Below are 12743 nucleotides of genomic sequence, written 5' to 3'. Positions count from 1 at the left end.
CCTTTAATTAAGAGAGCATTCAAGGTTCACTGAATCTATTGCTGTCATGGCTTTGAAACATAATTTCATACTGAACGTTGGCCTAGTTGCAGGTATGTTCCAAGACATTCAGGAAGCGTGTCATTTTCCCATGCAGCTCTAACTCCAACTTTAAGAGTGAAACTGAAGTGAAAAACAAGGAGAAAAAGTAGAAGGGAAAATAGTCTTTGTCCTCAAGCTCTTCCCATCAGAGTGTGTCATGTGTCATACGAGTGAGAGCTCCTTCTTTATAATGTCATGATTCACTCCATAAGGAGAAACACAGACCTCCTCACAGCATGGGATGGCAGAGGAAACATATCTTTGTCATACTGTATATCATATATATGGTAAAGTGGGGGAATGAAGCTTATTGAGGCAGAGATGTAAAATCCAGAGACTAAAAAGTAATGTGACGTTTCAGGGGATTATTATGATTCCCAGACACTTTTTTTTTCCTTTAAAGAAAAACATACTGTGCATTCCTTAACTGCTAAGTAAGCAAGCCTGGTGTAACTAACAGGCCAAAATAGACACCATGTATGTCCATGAAAACATAAAGACAGACACACTTTTTTTATATAAACTAAATTACGGGTAATAACTGGGAAAATTTAAGTCATCTGTACAGGCATGTACTGTACATGTGTGTAATTACAAATAGAAAGAAACAAAGAGACAAAGAGAGGAAAGGTTGCCCTCTCAGTGCCCTGTGACCACCCACTCACTCCTGTCTGTCTGGGGATGACGCATCTCCAGCCCCCCTCCCTCCACGGCGTCCTCTCCACAGCCGCACCCTCCCAGCACAAAAACAACAAATTACAGCCCTACAAACCACATTTCAAAAGTTCCCCAGCTCACTGAACTGAGAGCTACTGCACACATCATCTCTCCCCATACTGACGATACAACTTTTCTTTGAACACAGTCATATTCTGGTAACAATTTGCTAAGTCTGCAAGAATCAGACACAAAAATCACACTGAGTCACTTTCACTATGAATCAGTCCCAGACTGAATCAAACCACTCTGGGGTTTAAAGACGGACGCCACAACACTTTTTGGTCAATGTGCGATCATTTTCCTGTCAGCTGATACAGAAATACGCATGGTGATACCACAATGAGTAGTTTTCGATTGGTGGAGTTTTCTCATTGTTATAAAGTGACTATGTTGCATGAAGCAGATGAAAACATCTAAAAGACACTGTCCCATAACCAAACACTACACACTGCAGCTTCAACAAAGGAGATTCTCACACATTTAAGCGTATAAACAAGTTTATTTTTATATAATATTTCCAATCTCTTGCAGCTTTTTAGCATGCCTGTAAGCGCATAATTAATCTTTATCATCATATCACTCATTTTGTTACCTTGTTACCTAGAGTTTATGCAACGCTACACAAACCATTTCCAGACAGGTAAGTGGTTTCATTCCTCTTATCTAATTTGAAGAGAGTTGGTTTCAGTCCTGCCTTTTTGTGCTAGGTGTGTAAAATAACTTTTCTGAGCTTTTTTCCTGGAATTGGCTACCTATTATGTGATATCATGGGGTATAAGCGGTGCTGGGTAACAGTACTCAGCACTTTTAAGGCAATGATACTCAACTTATGGCTTGAAGGCCAAACCTGGCAGGTGGCCCACTGACCTTTTTCTAATTCATAATAAAGATAAATTGATTCATTTGTTTTTTTGTATTTTGATGGAAAATAAGGTGCCAGAAAAAGCATCAAAACTGAGCTTGCTTATTAGAAAAAGAATCGAAAGAAGAAAAAAAGTGCCAGGGGAGGATCCGCTGAACCTCCAACAAAGGCCTCCAGTCACTTTGCAAAAGTGGCCCCCGGGGCAAAGCAATTTGAGTATCCCTGCTTTAAGGTATCAACCAGAATTACCTGGCACAAATAGTATTGATACGTCTCCAGTCAAACAATTCCTACAATCTATCCCTTTTGTACCTGCATCAAAAAACCCTATTTCTGTGGTTTTGCTCACAGACCATCACCACAAGCGTTTTTTAATTTAATGCAACGTTATTGCCCCACTACCACAGCAGCTACAACCCATAGACTACAGCCTTCGGTTTTGTGAAGTTGAACAGAGTGTAACTGGCAGAGTTGGCAGTTCAGCATGCTGAGATGCCACTAAAACACTCAAAAGTGTGGCTATACTACAAGCCTGCGATGTCTGGTAGCATTTTACAAAACAGAATGCTTTCATGAATGAAGAACTATGTCGGTATTCATTTAAGGGTACAAGTACTGGTACTTGTATCGTAATTTTTTAAACGATACCCCCTCCTAGGTATAGGAGTAGTCAGGCTCAAACATACTTTCAGTGTCCAGCCAGGAAAACAAAAACAATCAGTTACAAGCAGCAGAACTGCATAGAGCTACAGTGTTTGTTGTTCATTCTCAGTGGATTCAGCACAATGAGCCACCACTTCACATCACTCATCCTTTCATTAAATGTCATTTTTCCGAAGATTTATTTTATCTAGTATAAAAACATATTTCCAAGAGTATCCTTTGATGTTAATTCTATCCAACCATCTCTAATGACCTGAGAGAGCCATGACTAAACACCACGGGGTCCCATAACGGTAAACCCAGTTGCCACCTGAGCCAATGTTTAAAAAGAGAATGGCTACCATCATATGACGTGCTTCCCTTTACCATCAGCTCCAAAGCAGGAAACCGCATCCCCAAAATACACCTACCATCGACTGGCACTGTGAGACCACATACCACACCGAGGGAGAAAGAGCGACGCATGAAGTGGGTCAGACTGCAGCTGAGCCAGACTTAGGGAGTAAATGACATAATCACTGCCTTTTGAAAACACAAACCTGCGTACGCATTCCTCCTCCCCCGGCAGAACTCTCTGCGCTCTGTCAACCCCCAGAAACTCGGAGCGGCCCTCAGCTATCCAAACAATGGAGCTGGCCTTTGCCAGAGTCCACCACTGTCACCAAAGGCATTCATTACCTCTCACAGCACGCCTAAAACAACAGTTTGTTGAGCTTAACAGCAACCACACTATGACGATGAGCAGACTCCTCCTGAGGAGCGGCCATTATCAGGAGGATCAGATCTGAGTGAGGAGGCTTGCAATTATCGAAATCTAAATCAAACTCGGCCTTGCACAATGTGATTTTCACATGTCATGGAACTATGCTATGTGGTTTCTATAGCTCTTGGGTGGGCACGGAGCCAGCGTTGCCCTGTCACTCCCTCCTGGCAGAGATGTTTGTGGAAAGAGAGCCAGAGAGTCAGACAGGATCTTGGCACCAATAGGGATGATGTCATATAATGACTGTCTAAAGGACTCGGCTATAGGGACCGGAGGGCAGGCAGGTAGAGGAGTGCTGACAGTGCTCTGCTGAGATTATGTCAGATACCTGCCCTGCGGGATACTCAGCAGTGGAGCGCGTGGCAGGTAACGACTGCAGGCTGCACAGTCTCGGGCCATGGCGGCAGGCAGCGCTGGCAAAGGCCGTGTTATTCTGTTTACCCTGGCTAATCGCTACAGCTTCAGGGTCCTGCACGGTGTGGGTGCAGTCCCTAGTGCTTGCATTCCTCTGTGGGGCTTTAAATAACTGCTCCGTTTCTCCCCCTCGCTAAGCAAATGGGAGGAGAGTGTTAAAGATGGCAAAGAAGGCTGTTTGTTTGAGCTGGGTTCAGTACACTTTGCTCCCGAGCACCAAACACAGTCAGGCACACACACACACACACACACACATGCAAATATACACTGTTCCCTTGTGACGTAATAAAAAAACCACCTAATTGCTGCTTTGTTTTCTGAACTTAATTTGTTGCTCTTTTGACAGAAAGTGATGACACTGAGGAGTCTGATTTCACGGGAAACTCCCACTCACATCATTTTGATTTTCCTTCTGAATGAAGGTTGTGCTGCAAATCCTGACTGGGGATTTAACCATTTTAACAAGTTTCCATAAATCTATCACACTGTTGGGCCGTCAGACTGCTTTGAAGTTGGGAGAGATCAAGTTTTCAAGATTTCACCTGCAGACTGCTGTGAATAGGAGGGTGACAGGGTGTTCTTTTTTAAAATGACCGAAAAGATCTAATCTATTAATAAATATAATATATAACAGTATGTTCACATTGATGCAACCTTTTATAGCATCTGTGAAAGTTCCACATAGTGATAATGTTTGCAAAACAGTGGTAAAAGGTTGATGAGTGCAGCAGACCCCAAATAACCTCATGTGTTATTTACCCAACATGCATAAATAGACAGGGAGAGGTGACAGAATGTGCATCTATATATATTAAAGGAATACTTTACCCCCCCCCAAAAAAAACATTTGCATATCACCTTCTCACCCAGTGTTACACTGACTTTAGGAAGAAAACTTTGCTTTCTCACAAGCCTCCACAGTGAGCAAAGAATTAAACAATTTTTGATAAATTGAAGTCACAGGGGTCCACAATTAACAACAAGAAGACTATATCAAAATATCAGTTTACAAACTCTCACACAACTTGTTCAAAATAATCGAAGTCTCATTTATCAAGATGTATGCTCAGCACTTCTCAGACAGCTCTTGCCGACAGGGACCTGAACTGAAAGTTAAACTTATTTATGCTTCTTCACAGCCATCGATAAAAACAGTAATTTTTCATTGTTACATGTGAAAGCTGCTGGTCCATCGATGTCTTGATCTGTTACTTTGTTTGTGTTATTGTGATATTTTGGTGAACCTGAGCTAACCCTTTATAGTGACTGAGGCCGCAGTAGACCAGCAGCTCCCATGTTATGCGAGGTAAAATTACTGCTTTTATCATTGGAGTCTGGTTTTCCATTCAGCTCCTCCTCAGAAAGGGCTGTCTGTTTGGAAGTACTGAGCATACGACCGGATAAATGAGACTTGGATTATACTGCAGGAGTCGTGTAAGAGTTCAATTTATCATGAATTTTCTTTGTTTTTTGGACTTTTCATTCCCTATGGAGGCATGCAAGAAAGACAAAGTTTTCTTCATATGTCAGTCTTAGATGAGGTGGTAATTGATATACAAATGGCATTTGGGGGATGAAGTATTCCTTTAAAACACACGCTTGACAAGAGGCGATGATCAGCTTGCAAACACACGCGATAAATGGGCATGTCATCAAAAGGAAGAAACGTTCACAATTAATAAGCTGCAAATGAATGTGTCTGACCCTCCCATACACATGTGTTTGTGTTTGAGAGGGTGTGAGCGTGGGAGCCGTGCCCAGCTTCGCCTCTGAATTCAGTCCAACCTGTGGCAAAAAGACGGAGTGCTGCAGGTTTTTGGTTGCTCGTGTTAGACCGCTTTCTCCAAGGTTTGGCACAAGAGAAAAAAGGAGTGTGTGGGGAAGAGCAGAGGGCTTTGAAAGGTAAAATAAACTCACCTCCTAAATAGAAAGAAAGAAAAAACGTCTGTCGACTGTATTTGACTGACTTGTCTTCATTTTCAGGCTCCCATGGACCTCTGACCCATGCCAAGGAAAAACCAAAACAAACCACAGAGCTACTACTGTCACTTTACTCTAAATAAAGAACCTCATGGGAAATACTGAAATAGCCATATCCACTTTCTCATGATTCCCATTTTAGGGGAGACAAGTCCAGACCGGGATATGATAAGACCACTTCCTGTGCAACATGAGGCCCCTCGCTTTTAGTTATTCCAGAAAAAAGATGAGAATCTAGAGTAGCCTGGACGCCTGGAGGCCTGATAAAAAGGAGATGCTGGTGAGATGCAAAGGGGAGACAGAGGGCTGTCTGGGGGCCGAGCAGTTGCTGTCAGTGAGGCTGATAGATGGGATGCTTCTGTGCTAGCAACAGCATAAAAAAAGGACTAATTCTTGTTGGAAAAATGTACAACCAAGGCATGTGTACAGATACTTATTTCTTAGATATCCACTTTATTTTGAAAGTATATCTTTGTTCATCTAACTCTTATTTTTAAAGTGGACAAATTGTGAGGCAAATGCACTCACATTAACAAAAACACTCAGTCTCCAAATGGCAAAAATACCCTAACCTTCTCTTTTTTTTCCCTATCCTGCAATTTACACCAAGCTTTTACATGCTGAGACGAAATAAAAAAAACTAAAATAAGTTGGCGACTGGACATTTTGTCAGCCAAACACACAGAGATAATTACAAAGACAGTCCTCATCTGCTAGTAAACAGGTCCACAGGTCTTCCAGATATGGAAGAAGACACGCACTGCAAAGGTTCATTCAAGGTTTTTACAATTTTGCGATTTACAAATGGAACTTGCAGCCGTTCTCAAACGCTTCAAGATGCACTCATTCTTTTTCCTGACATAAACGGTGCCTGCGCCCCCACAGAACCCGATGACGACTTACATAGATACGATGTTGGATCCAAGAAAAAAAAAAAGGCATATCGGGCTGTAAACGCCAACTTTTCTTTGCCTGCCAACATGCCTGGGAGGCTTTCAAGTTTCCGTGCTTTCATCAGTTTTAGGAAGTGTGCAGTGAAATATAGATCTATTAATGACACGTGAGTTCCCTGGAAACATATGAGCAGATCATATCTGGTATATTTTACCATCACTGCAGTAACATTATGCAGATTAAATAGGTTATTTCAAGTTAGTGTTCACCAATTAATGAGAAAGTTTGTATAAGTTGCAGTGCACTAGAGATTAGAGAAAATGTGTTAAATAATGATTGCATAGAAGATGACTACATAGCCATACACTGTAAATTAAATAGAGCAGCACTAAGTCTGACAGCTACTTATTTAACCAGGACAGATGTTCCATAACCTCTGACTGTCTGTGTACATGAAGTGCAAAAGAGCTCCAGGGAAGGTAGTCTGTAATACAAGCAAAGAAAATATCAGCATTGGAGGAACTTTTACCTTTGTAAAACCTCAGGGCGTTAATTTTATTCATTTATTTTTTAAGTTAAATTTTCACCAAACTTTACCAAAAAAAAGGTGCAGGGAACTTGCTGTATGATGCTGAAACTTTTGATTACACATTTGCTGAAGGCATTTAAACAAAGTTTTGCGTTAGAGTTTTTTCTAAATTTCGACAGAGATATTTCATGGTAAATGCATATCGGTTCCAAATTTCTGTTATCGGTCTCATTAAGTACTAATAATTTGCATCAGTATCAGCCCAGAAAAACCAATATCTGTCAACCCCTACTTTTTTTTTTATCATTTATTTAGGAAGTGGTCCTTGGAATCCTTTAACAATCAGAAGTAAGACTTAAAACTTAAAGTAAGAACAAGTTTCGCTTTCTGACATAGACTGTACATAAAGATGTAAAACATGTCTCCACTTCCTCCAAATTTACAAAAATGAAGCCAAATATTCCATATACGGCCACGGTCATCTTGCGCTGCTAGTGACGTCATTAGGAGCCAGAATCTGCGATCGATATCAAGTTCAATATCGGCATCAAGTTTGTGCCATCAAACCAATCGCAAGCAGCACCATTTATGGCAAGCACACCAATTGGCAGTTACAGCTGTCCATCATGGCGTCACACCGTTTTTATTTCTCATAAGAACCTAGTTATAATTAAATTTTGCAGAAAAACACTTCTACATTCAGCAGCATGATAAGAACTACCTAAAATGACAGAAACCATCTTTGACATGTACTTTGATTTTTTAGTTTGGCCCATGTCACATTCAGTAACATGGAGGGCGCAGGGTTTATGACCTGCAGCCTCGAGATGTTTTGGCCTCACTTTTGAGGAGCTGTCATGTCATTCATCATTATTATACAGTCTGTGGTCTGGACCAAAGAGGTGGACTGACCGACTGACCAAGAGACAGATTTGCCACCCACAAAGCCACACTGCCAGCACGACTGAAAATATCACTAACATTTTGTTAGTAAGACATAAAATCTGGCATTTATTTGTATTTTCATATCACTGTAAATTGATTGCTTTGGGTTTTTGGACAGCCTCTCAGACAAAGTAAACAATGTATAAGAAAAAACCCATTGGAAGCTCAAACCTCGGCCAACACTAACATGTTTTCCACTTTTCTCTACAGCTGCTAAACTCTGGGATATCATTCATGCGACTTAAATTTCAGGTTACATTTATTTATTTCGTTAAAATATGAGTTTCCAGGGAAGATGTATATAACAGCAGTGTTCCCAGTTTCTTCACTTTATCATGTTAACCTGCACAATGAACTTTCTCTCTCTATTACTTTCAACGTAATGGCCATAAAAATTATTCATCAGTTGGCAGAAATCCCAGATCCAGATCTCCACTTATCCTGACTCCTTCTTGGTCCTCAGCCTGCATGTCCACCAAATTCCACCTGAATTCAGACAATAACTTCATAGACTGTGAAAATCCTTGAACATATTGAAGCACATGCACTAAAATGTATTCTCCACAAACTGGCAAGAACTTTGTTTCTTTTGAGGAAAGGGTGACTCAGATTGGGCCTCGCTGTGCTGATGTCACGACAGCTCAAATATGGAAAAGTCTTCATATTGTTGCTGCTACAGCCATGGCCGTTTTAACACGGGAGAGAGAAATTTCCACTTGTCCACCCCACATTCCAGCCCTCGCACTGAACAACACACGTCTCCTCTCCGAGCTGAACCCTCTGCCACAAAAACTCATACACTCACTTAAGATCTTTTCGGATACTTTGACTGTGATACCCAGGAGACAGGTGACTGTAGCGCTTCACTATCTGGACCAAATGTGAAGCATCAGGAGGTATTCCAGGAATCTTAAACGTCTCTCCTGAATTATTTGACACAGAAGCTCCAAAACGTGACGCAACACAGAGAAATCGGGGAGAAGTGGGGGGACCGGTGGCTGAGCCAACTCTCTGACTCTATGTGGTGTCAAGGAGGAACAATACTGTCAAGGCGCTACAAGTAGGATTCACTTGACCTCGATTAAATCCAGACGGCTTACTTCCACATGGGCAAACTGATAAAAACAGCTGGAGAGGCTACATCTGTGTGACCAACTCCAAGAGGCACTACAGCCCTCAACTTATAGACAATAGGTTTGTCATGACTTCTTACCTCTGCAGAGGAGGTTTTGATATCAGTTCAGTTTGACTGTTTGTCAGCAGGATTATAGAACTTTGCGAAAGTGTGTAGCATGGGACAAAGAAAAACTCACTAAATTTCGGAGTGAGTCTGAATCACACGGTGGATACAGAAACATTTTTTTTCGCTTTTGTTAACTTTGTTAGAAAGGGCATTTGGCCCAGGTGGAGGACTGCGCTATCCGAGTGCCCTTCTAGTTCTTACCAATTTCCTCAATGGCTATAGATGAATGTAAAGTTGCTTAAGCATTGCTTAAAGCCCCTTACCCACTGGACAAATAAACTATTTACATCTGGATTTTATATTAATGGGACAGGTTACAATCAGCACTCACCCCTGGGATATTTGACTCTGCAGTATTAACAGGTATTTATTTGCTCCACCTTCAATCGGCTCCTATAGGCAATTATAATACAATAATACCATCCGTCTCCGTCCAAGCAGTGCTCAGACATCTTTCAAAATGTAGCTGGCACCAAGTTTGAGAGAGACACTGAATATGTAAGAGATAAAAAAAAAAACAGGCAACCACCGTGACCTTTTCACTGGCCTCCAGGCTGCTACCATTTACTAACTGGCTTTCTGGCTGTTTGTGACTTTGAACATGAGACAACAGTACAAAAAACAGGACGGCATATTCCTCTGGTCTACTGGCAATGGGAAAGCAGTCTTTTGCCTTTTTTAACAGGTTTCCAGTTTTTTAAAAACTGCGAACATGCACCAATTTGGGTGGAAAAAGAGTATAAGACACATTTTTCATTCATTAGTCCTGGATCTTACCTTCTCCTTTATAATCCATTCACACAAACATGTGTGTAAACCTCCAGATTGACTGGTATACTCTAAACAAAACCACCATTAAGAATTTAGGAGAAAAAGTAGGGGTTTTTAAGTTACACGGTGTGAGTTTTGAGGATTGCTTTAGTTTACTGTGCTTTATTTCTTGCTAAAACTGAACCGACGGGAAGATGCTGCTGGTGCCAACGTGATGTCAACAGAAATGTGAATCTGTTGCATCACATTAAGCTGGCTCTGAACCATAGCTGTTATCTATAATTTATTATTTTAGACTTGTGCTACACATGAATTTTCATTATTTTGATGAAAAGGGGATAAAGTGGCTAATAATTACCATCTGCTGATACAAAGAGAGAAATGACAGAAATGTTGGTAAGAAGAAGCTTATTTTTCTCATCAAAGCTGAACAGCTCAGACAATAAATCTACCCTCAGTTTTCTTGTTTAATATCTTATTCTCAACACAAAGCGAGTGAGAGCAAAGAGGAGCAGTGAAATGCAGTCCTGAGCTGGAGACTATGAGGCTCCACGTCTAACCACAGCTGATCTGATACAGTGCAGAAAGGCTCCACTCATGCCAACCAGACACTGCAGTCAGGGGGGAGTATATAGATCTTAAGAGTACATTTATATGCTATGTAATGAGCCATGCCTCAGTAATTAAAGTGTAACATGGAAACATTTTCCAGCGCTGCAGTGGAGGGTAAACCTGGCTCACCTCGCCTTAGCCACCTATTTATTTGCGGAGCAGAGTTTATACCAGCTTGACATGAATCTTAATGACATGTATTCATAGTGGTTCTGAGCAGCTGGTGTCAAATTGATGTAAGCTATAAAGAAGATAGGACCCTTTTAAGGAAAATAAGGCCTGAATGAATCAGTCATACTTGCCGTGTACTATAGCCCACTAAAGCACTACTTTGTGATGGAGTATTTGTACTCTATTTGATTATTTTGAATTTAAAAGACTTTTTAACTTTACTCCACGATATTACAGAGTTAAGATTTGTTACTTTTTACTCAAAATCTGACAGCTGTAGTTATGAGTTACTTTCAAGGTAAAGAGTCATATATAAAACATATGGTGAAATCATGAAATATGTCATATTTTTACAGATTTAAGGATGTTTTATATATGACTCTTTACCTTGAAAATAACTCATAACTACAGCTGTCAGATTTTGAGTAAAAAGTAACAAATCTTAACTCTGTAATATCGTGGAGTAAAGTTAAAAAGTCTTTTAAATTCAAAATAATCAAATAGAGTACAAATACTCCATCACAAAGTAGTGCTTTAGTGGATTTTTAGATATTAGAAAGTAAAAAAAAATGTGGAAAATGTCCAGGAAGCTTGATCATATATTTAAAATTATGTTATAGAGAGAAAATGTATTTAATTTTTTTAGTACCTTCTTGAGGTAATTTTTATTTTTTGTTGTTGTTTATGTTGGTGGGGGGGGGGTGGGGGTGGGGGTTATTTTTAGATAATTTTAATTTTGTTTACTATTTTTTTTTTTTTTACTAATATTAGGGCCATTTCTTGTTCAACTTTTCATTCCCCTCTTCAAATGTTTTAAAGGAAATCAAACCAATTTGCTCAGGTTTAACACTGAAAGTTGCTGAAAGGGGATTATCTGTATTGGCAGTACTTTCGCTTTTGAAACTTATGAAACTTAGGCCTAAATGGATCTACAGCTGCACTGAAGTAAGAACCTAAATGCAGGACTTTTCCTTGGAATGGAGCAAAAGTTTCCATTTTTACTTAATTAAGTAGTTACTTTTTCCACCACTGCCTAGAAGTAACATTTTTTTATTAAGCATTTTATGGAGTTTCATAGAAAGTTGCCCTAGTATTGTCTAGTTTAACCATTAAAAAAAAGTTATTTTCCTACAATAATGCCTAAAATACTGATGAATGCGATAGAAAGTTACAGTTCTAGAGAAGTTTGATTATCTTGATGACCTGTGTAACTTTTATCATACAAAATATTTCCAGATAACCCCATAAACAGTCCATCTCTGCGCACGAAACCCCGTCACCCCCACAAAGCTCCGCAGAGGAGAAAGTATAAACCCAGAGGTCAGAGCAGCACTAATAGTTAATCGCAGTGGCCTAATTATATCCCCTCGTAAATAAACAGCATTGTTTCACTCACCGACCCTGAAGCCCTGTCCGATGAGCGTGTCGGCCGCCTGGCCGTTCTCGGCGATCAGCGTGGTGTTGTTGCCCTGCTCGCAGGTATCCTGACACTGGCCCTTCAGGCAGATCCGCTTGCAGATGAGAGGAGCGATGACCACCTTGAAGCGCTCCCGTGTGGAGGAGCGCTCCGTGCACCACACCAGCCTGTGGACGCTCAGCCAGATGACAAGCAGATGGGAGATCAGAGTGGGCATCCTGGCATCCTTCACTGCCCTCCACAGAGACCCGGGGACATTAAATCACCAGCTGACGGCTTCAGCTCCAGATCAGAAGCTTTGTTTAACAGAGGCAGACTTTTGACGTCTCATACGGCGGAAAAAAGCGCGTCCTCCCCTCCTGTTTTCTCCTTCAGGAAAAAAAAAAAATCACTCCCCTCGCGTTCCCAAGTGATCCGTCTGCAAAACCGACACGTTTGACATCTTTGAGAAGTTTCTTGTTGCCCTCGTTGCTGTTGTGTTTTCAGAAGTTGCCCTCGCTTTTGTCGCTCTTCCTTCTTCTTCTTCTCGCCTGCTGCTTTGGAGAGTTGGAGAGAGTGCGTATGTGGGTTTGGGAGAGAAAGAAGGGAGGAGAGGAGAAGGGGTGAGCCAACCCTCTCTGGAGAAAGCTGGCTGCGGGCCAGCCAGGCGGTGCAGGAGCAAAGCTGAAAGTGGTTTCC

At 41.0% G+C, this 12743-nt stretch overlaps 1 protein-coding gene across 3 annotated transcripts in view; it reads right to left on the bottom strand.

The window, feature by feature from the left end:
* The window catches only part of ltbp3 (latent transforming growth factor beta binding protein 3), a 40836-nt gene extending 28093 nt beyond the window's left edge, over nt 1–12743 (bottom strand). The window contains exon 1 of one of the 3 annotated variants that reach the window (XM_042498944.1): nt 12045–12743. In XM_042498944.1, the coding sequence (XP_042354878.1) occupies nt 12045–12282 (238 nt within the window). In that variant the 5' untranslated portion in view covers nt 12283–12743. The remainder of the gene's footprint in view (nt 1–12044) is intronic. The other 2 variants (XM_042498943.1, XM_042498942.1) reach the window with 2 other exon arrangements.

Source organism: Plectropomus leopardus, chromosome 13 (assembly GCF_008729295.1).
Source record: "Plectropomus leopardus isolate mb chromosome 13, YSFRI_Pleo_2.0, whole genome shotgun sequence".
Taxonomy (NCBI): Eukaryota; Metazoa; Chordata; class Actinopteri; order Perciformes; family Serranidae; genus Plectropomus; species Plectropomus leopardus.
This window is presented reverse-complemented; position numbering and strand designations above follow the sequence as displayed.